The sequence below is a fragment of the Bidens hawaiensis genome, unplaced genomic scaffold, assembly GCF_021521415.1.
Source record: "Bidens hawaiensis isolate Kalapana, Puna unplaced genomic scaffold, B.hawaiensis_p1.1 tig00007743_1, whole genome shotgun sequence".
NCBI classification, from domain to species: domain Eukaryota; kingdom Viridiplantae; phylum Streptophyta; class Magnoliopsida; order Asterales; family Asteraceae; genus Bidens; species Bidens hawaiensis.
This window is the reverse complement of record NW_027491538.1, coordinates 359,789-367,380: the sequence shown is the minus strand read 5'-3', so window position 1 is coordinate 367,380 and position 7,592 is coordinate 359,789. Positions and strand designations below refer to the sequence as shown.

General features: G+C 33.6%; 1 protein-coding gene across 1 annotated transcript; it reads left to right on the top strand.

Moving 5' to 3' along the window:
• The first annotated feature begins 425 nt into the window (after positions 1-425).
• On the top strand, positions 426-1,777 carry LOC143635982 (protein FAR1-RELATED SEQUENCE 5-like). The gene is made up of 3 exons (XM_077103687.1): positions 426-760; positions 1,064-1,211; positions 1,493-1,777. The coding sequence occupies exons 1-3, from the start codon at positions 426-428 to the stop codon at positions 1,775-1,777; spliced, it is 768 nt and encodes a 255-aa protein (XP_076959802.1).
• The last annotated feature ends 5,815 nt before the right edge of the window (positions 1,778-7,592 follow it).

The following is a 7,592-nucleotide window of genomic DNA, read 5'->3' as shown; positions in this document are numbered from 1 at the left end:
AAGTAATTGTGATTTGATTAGACTTCAAATTATGTGTTTTAATAGCAAATCGTGGATAGGATTGTTGTTTTTTCTATTTAGAACGTATGGGAACGTATAGTTGGTTAGGAATTTTGATTCGGTTAGAACATATTATAACGTATTAGAACGTATTCATTTATTTTTGATGTTTAATTATATTTTAAATTGTATCTAGTTTCGTATGCATATTCAGATTCTTCATCAGATCTTGTTATACCGCAAGTTAATGCATCTTGTAAACCTGTAAAAGGAATGATTTTTGAATCTGTTCGTATTGTGAATATGCAAAGAAAGCTGGTTTTTGTGTTTGTAAAGGAGGTTCGTATATGAATGACGGTTTATTAAAGTCTAAATATTTTACCTGTTCGAAAGAAGGTCATAAACCTGCAAACATTTATGATTCTATGGCTGAAAAAGATGGTTCCAATAGACCGTATTATAAAAGAAGGAAGAGACCAACAATTCGGTGTGGTTGTCGAGCTCAATTTTTTCTAAAATCTGATGACGGTTTGAGGTTTGAAATAAACGATTTTGTCGAAGGACATAATCATGAACTGGTGGATGCAAAAGATATGCATTTTGTTCGATCAAATAGGGAGTTGACTCATGTACAACAAGATATTATATATGAGATGTCATCATTGAATTTGGGCCCTGTTAAGGCGTTTAATATTATGAGGACGAAGTTTGGAGGATTTGAGGAAGTTGGGGCTACAAAAGACGATTGTAAGAATTTCAAGTAGAGTTTAACTTATTATATTGGGGAGTAGGATGTTGAAATGGTTGTACAAAGATTAAGTGAGAAGAAAAACTGTTGTTGGTTATTCGCTTGAGTATACTGTTAATACTAATGGTGAATTAGATCGTTTGTTTTGGGCGGATGAAATTTCAAAGAAAAATTAATTGGATTTTGGAGATATTATATCATTTGATGCCACATTCAAGACCGACAAGTATGTCAATTTAATACATTTGTTTTTTAATTTTTTATAATTTTTATATATATTTTTTTAATTCGTTTCCTATAAATTTATTTTTACAGGTACAATATGGTTTTTGTACCATTTACTGCCATTGATAATCACTGTCGTAATGTTACTGTTGGTGCTGCGTTATTATCATCTGAATCTATTGAATCTTATTCATGGCTTTTGAAAGTTTTTCTTGATTATTCCGGTATTGCCCCAAAGGTGGTTGTTACTGATCAAGATCCAACAATGAAGCAAGCAATCTCTTTAGTTTTACCAAACTCGAGACATCGGTTATGTATGTGACACATTATGAAAAAACTTGCTGATAAGGTAACTTTTAATGTATTCAAACTACTATGCATATGTTTCAGAACGTATTAGAATGTATAAACATATTATCATCCATCACTATTTGATAGCTGTATATTTTTTAAATGTGTTAGAACATTTAAGGACATATAAACATATTATTACCAAATTATTAATTTTTGTTACATCAGGTTGGTGCTGCCCTTTGTAACAATGAAGATTTCAAATGTAAAATATGTGACACTGTTTGGACGAATGCAATTTCTCAATCCGATTTCAAAACGCAATGGGAACTTATAATGAAGGAATATGACATTGAAACAAATAAATGGTTGTGTGACATGTTTGAAATGAGATATGATTGGATTCCTGCTTATTATATGGATGAACCGTTGTCTGGTCTTATGAGAACTACGTCGAGATCAGAAAGCGAAAATCATTTTTTTGTCAAGTTGCTAACTCATAGTTATCACTAGTTGAGTTCTTTAGTCATTTTGATCATTGTATGGAGATTCAAAGGCACAATGGTAGGAAAAATGATCATGATACAAGGTACACGCATCCAGATCCGGTTAGTGAAAATCCTTTTGAGAAGGAAGCATAACTGATGTATACAAAGGCTATTTTTAATGATTTCCAATATGAAATGTATCATATTCGAAGCAGTGTTGCATGTTTGAAATCAACTGAAGAAGAAGATTTTGTGAGGTTTTCAGTATTTGACTTTAATGCATATGTTCCAGGCTGTTTGGAGGTATGAATTAGTTAAAGATTCTATTTTTTTTTGCTAGAACGTTGTAGAACGTATTAAAACATTTTTTTTGTAAGTTTGTTTTTTAATTTTGTAACAGACTGTTTTAAAGTATTTTAATATATTTTTGTGTGTCAGGTTTTGTTTAAGAAGGAAGGTGAAAAAGGAATTGATTCGACGATTTCATGCGGATGCAAAAGATTCGAACATTATGGGTTATTGTGTCGTCACAGCCTTTATATTTTAAATTTGTTTAGAGTTACAAGATTTCCAAAGAAATACACGGTGGATCGTTGGAAGAGAGATGCTGGTGTTAATCTTAGGACTGCTCCAATTTCAACTTTTGGTAATGACAAATATTTAAAAGTCAAAGAGATCTCAAGGGAAATAACATTGGCTGGTGAGTATCTCATAAATAGCTATGCAACTGATGTTGATGAACTAACTAAAGTCAGGGATCAAATGAATATAATGATCAAACAATCCGATGAGATAAGATACAAATGAACTTATTTATCAAAAAGGGATAGGTTTGCTGCTATTCTAGGGTATGATCAACCATTAGAGGTGACTGTCCATGTGCCTAGTGGTATAAAAAATAAGGGTTGCGGGTCACATAAACGGATTAAATCCCAGAAAGATATTGCTATAAGTCGGCTTGGGAAGAAATATAGGGAATGCAAAGTTTGTCATAAACAGGGTCATAACAGTCGAACTTGTCCTCAACTTCAACAAGATTAGTTTTTAGGGTTATTGTTTTGTTTATATTTTTTCTTTTTCTATACTTTTTATGTTTTATATTTCATGGAACGTGCAAGTTGCAATAATGGAACGTATAAGAACGTGTAAATAAACTGATACTAAACAGATTTATATAAAACCGGTTGAAAAATGAGGTTACAAAAGAGGATCAACACACCAAACCTATTCACAAATTTATTTTATTTCTACCACACCACCACACCATCACCACACCACACCACACCAAACCCTAGTAGTTGTTGATGATCTCTTGGGCCCCTTCACGCTTGACTCTTTTGTTCACCGTCACCTTGTTAGCCGTTCTCTCCAGCACATCTTGAAGCTGACCATAGTATGAAGCTTGCTTCTCCAGGTAGGTTATAGCCTCTGTTTTGAACCTGCTATCTGGTTGCTTCAGAACTTCTTGGTGAAGAGCAACGGTTTTTCTTGCTTCATCTGTCACACAACTTTTTGTATCTTCAACTACTCCTAGCCTGTTGCAGTCTTTTTCAAGCTCAATATTGATTCTTGCTCTGAAAATGCTTTTAACAGTAACATTTCCAGAATCCATTTTTTTTCAATTTTTTGTTGTGTGTTTGTGGGATTCGTTTGATATTCTTTTATAGACTTTGTTGATTTTTGTTGTTGGTGAATGAAGTTATTACATACTTAATATCTGAACTGAGTATAATTATATCTAGGCATATTAACATTTTAGTAGGCATGATTGCATTGCCATTTTTTTTCAAATTGAGTAGTTGAACGTATTAATGAAATTTTGTAATTACTTTTTTCTTTGTATTTTAATTGGTTGGAGATTTAACATATATCATAATTAAACTAAAATCTGATGAAAATTTTTTAATTACATGCAGTTGTCATTTCAGTAGGGTTATTTTTGTGACCAATCTTTTTAATACTTGGTTTTAGAACGTATGGGAACGTTTTGATAATGTATTCGAACGTGTAAGTGATTTCTTTTGTGTCAGATATTTAAATTATTAAAGTACAAACGATTCACTTTTCCCCAATAATTTATATTCACTGTAGTTTATTTTGTTTTTATGTGTCTTTATTATATCTATTTAATTACAACCACGTCTTTCATCTCACCACACAAAAATTGTGACACTCGTCAGTTTCAGGTTAACTTCATTAATCCGAACTCCGTTAATTCAAACTTAAGATCACACGAACTGTAACGCATGTCTCATTACATTTAAACTAGGGTTTAAATGACACATGACAATCACTACACAAGTAGTCTTTTGGAATTTCACCGAAACACACATGAGTCGACTCAAACTGTTGGTGAATAAATAATAAATATAATTAACAAGTACTTGGTACAATATGTATTAGGTTGTGATAATATTTGGTTATATGTGACTAAGTGCTTTGTTTGTGTAGAAATTGATTAACTAGAAGGTTAGGGGGGTTAAATGTAACATAATTAATATTATAATCAGATTATTACCCAACCCTAACTCCCTCTTTCCCCCCTACGATCGTTCTTGCCCCTCCTCTGTAAGGCCCCGAACCCGGTAGCCCTACTTTAGCGTTGGATTTACTCATAAACACAGTTCTACAAATCAGAGTTTATAAAAACTTTCGCGGAAACGTTAACTTAAATCATTCATTACAAAACATTAAATTTTTTCTTTAAAACCATGATAATAAACATCATATCTAAAACACCATTTCTTTCATCTTCAGATGCCTACCGCTCAATCCGTGCCATGTGCCAACCTCATGCTAGCTCTTTAATCATATTCACTTGCGTGCATACTAAAAGTCAGCTACGCTGAGTGAGTTCTAGTTAATCAGGCGACATACAATACATACACATATCTTACATAAATACATATCTTAACCTTGTATAAATATCCATAAGAGGAACGTGACATAATATCTATTAAAAGAACCATGGCTATTGCCCATGCTATATATATATATATTCCATTGAAGGACGCTCTGTATAAATTCTCCATAGAAGGACGCTCTATATACTTCCATAGAAGAACATCCTATATATTTCCATAGAAGAAACGCTATGCTTTCCATTAAAGGAACACTATGCTTTCCATTAAAGGAACACTGTACTTTCCATTAAAGGAACACTATGCTTTCCATTAAAGGAACATTGTGCTTTCCATAGAAGGAACACTCAATATATATTATCCGTAGAAGGAACTATGTACATAATTTATTATTTAATATCCATATAAGGAGACAACCACTATTCTTGGCAATACATGCAATATCCGAAGATCGTTCACGTACCGACAAGCAATCATCTTTACATTACATACAATATTCAAATCTATATTTATAACATGACAGTACGTGCAATATCCGAAGATCGTTCACGTACCGACAAACCCTCGTCTTTACATTACACACAATATTCATATCTATTTTATTAACCTGACAGTACGTGCAATATCCGAAGATTGTTCACGTACTGACAAGCTTTCATTCTCATTCAAGACATATATAGATAACATATAAATCATACATGGCATACACTTACCATTTAGGGTAAGTGTATTAACTATCACATCGAGTATGCACACAGCCCCGAAAACATGACAAGGAATGGGGCTAGAAACTCACCTGAACTCGGTTACGTTCATTGTTGATGGTTACTCCTTCCGAGAGATGTATACGGCTAACTGTTTAACAATTACACGTAACGATTAACTATCACTACCCATATCACGTTTCTAGTATAACAATAGCCCACAACGAACGAGGGTCCAGGGGCAGCGCCCCTGGCAGCAGGGTTCTAGGGGTGGCAGCCTCTAGCGGGGTCCAAGGGGCAGAGCCCCTGGCTGAGGTTAAGCTGCCAGGTCAGCTTGAAAAATATTTATTTCCATTAACTTTCCTAACACATTTTTCATTAGGATTTTAATATTATTATCCAATTCGCTAACTCATTTGCTATAACGAATTAAGCCTGATTCTCTATCTAATTCGTTATATAACATTCCTTAGTTCGTTATCCAGATTCGTCCCTTATTACCATCTGATTCGTCATCTCAAGACTTGATTCGTTATCTCAGCATAGCGAATGAGCCTATAACGAATCACCAGATTCGTTATCTTATTTAACGAATGAGCCTATAACGAATCACCAGATTCGTTATCTTATTTAATGAATGGGTGATTAATGAATTAAGGGATGATTCGTTATCAATTCACACGAATGCATCCCATTCGTTATGCACGCATAACGAATTGATCCACCATAACGAACTATCAACAGTTCTTATCCAGATCTTTGACTCTAGGGTCAAAGTCAAAATTGATAAGAACAAGAATAGTCAAATTATATCAGATATGCGATTAAACGTTCATTTCTTAACTAAACATCATGATTTAGGTATCATTGGAATCGTCTAAGCAACGCCTACAAACCCTAACCATTCAATCATCCAAATGTTCGTGTTTATAGGGTGCGATTTAGGCATATATATACAGGTTCTATTAGGTTAACAATTAACCCATCAAATGTTAATCAATTTCCATAAGATTTGTTGCCTTGGACTCGTTTATAACATACTAAAACAGATCTATGATTTCCCAAACCAAACCGAACCTATATGAACGATTTCTAAATATAGACGTACCTTAAACGATTCGGTTTACGAACACGGTTAAGCCTTGATGTTATTTTGGTTCTTCACGACGATCTAGCACCAACGGGTTCGGGTTTCCACCTTTGAATCTTGGCTCGGGTTATAGGATGGTGTTTGTGTGTGTTTACCAAGGTGTAGGCTATGGTGTAGATTTGGATAAAAATGGAAAGGATTAGGGTTTAAGGGGTATTTATACTCCCTTAAGCCCATGGACCTAAGACCCATCTTTCCCTTTTGGTCCATAATTAATTCCATCTAAAAGCCTACTTAACCTATCATATTTTATTATTATTATTAACCGAACGAAAAATTGGGATGTTACATTCTCCCTCTCTTGGCAGCCGTAACCCACACACACATACATACAAAGTGATTTCAAGCTTGTTGTGAAGGATTTAAGGTGCTAGATAGGTAATTAACATCCCTTTAGTCATTCTATGAGTTTAATTATGCTATTGAATGTGTTAATCAAAACCCTAAATCTTGAAAGTGATTATTGATGATGAGTTAGGGTTTAATTATGTGTTTGTTGATCATTTCTAGTGAATTGATAACTTGTTGTGTTATTAGTGATTGTTAATTGCATGTTTCTTGAAATTGAACTTTGAAGTAAAACCCTAATTGTGCATGTAAAGTGAAATTGAGATGCATGGTTGGTGGATTATGCATCTAGAGGGTTGTATGTATGAGTTATAGTGCATAGGTTAATTGTATGTTGAGTTTTGATGAAAACTGATGCTGTACAGATTCTTGAATTCGTGTTTAAATGGCTGTAACTCGATGTTAATTTTGTGTTTGTAAGTAATTATTGACTCTATTATGTAGTAGGTCGAGTCTAGTTTCAAAAAAGTCTGAATTTGTAATTTTTGGACGTGTAAAAGTTAGTTTTTATTATTTTACAAATCTGTTGTGCAAGTCTGATTCGGGAAGCCTACTGGTAGGCTGTTTTGCGATTAAGATATCTTATAAACGAAACGACCAATGGGGTTAATTCCACTTCTGGAAGTTAATATTTTGAGTTAAAAATCAAACCCAATTGGTCTTGCATTAATTGGATTTTCCATGTAACAAGAATAACAAATAACATTCTGTTGCGCATGATAATGACTTCTGTGTGTTTACTGTGATATTTTTATCACTGTGAGAAAATCGTATATG

Bases quoted from the DNA above. Each gene is read 5' to 3' on its own strand.
- LOC143635982 (XM_077103687.1), top strand. From the start codon at position 426: ATGGCTGAAAAAGATGGTTCCAATAGACCGTATTATAAAAGAAGGAAG. The intron at 761-1,063 runs GTAGAGTTTAAC...TTATTTTTACAG, and splicing joins GACGATTGTAAGAATTTCAA to GTACAATATGGTTTTTGTAC. The intron at 1,212-1,492 runs GTGGTTGTTACT...TTGTTACATCAG, and splicing joins ATTCCGGTATTGCCCCAAAG to GTTGGTGCTGCCCTTTGTAA.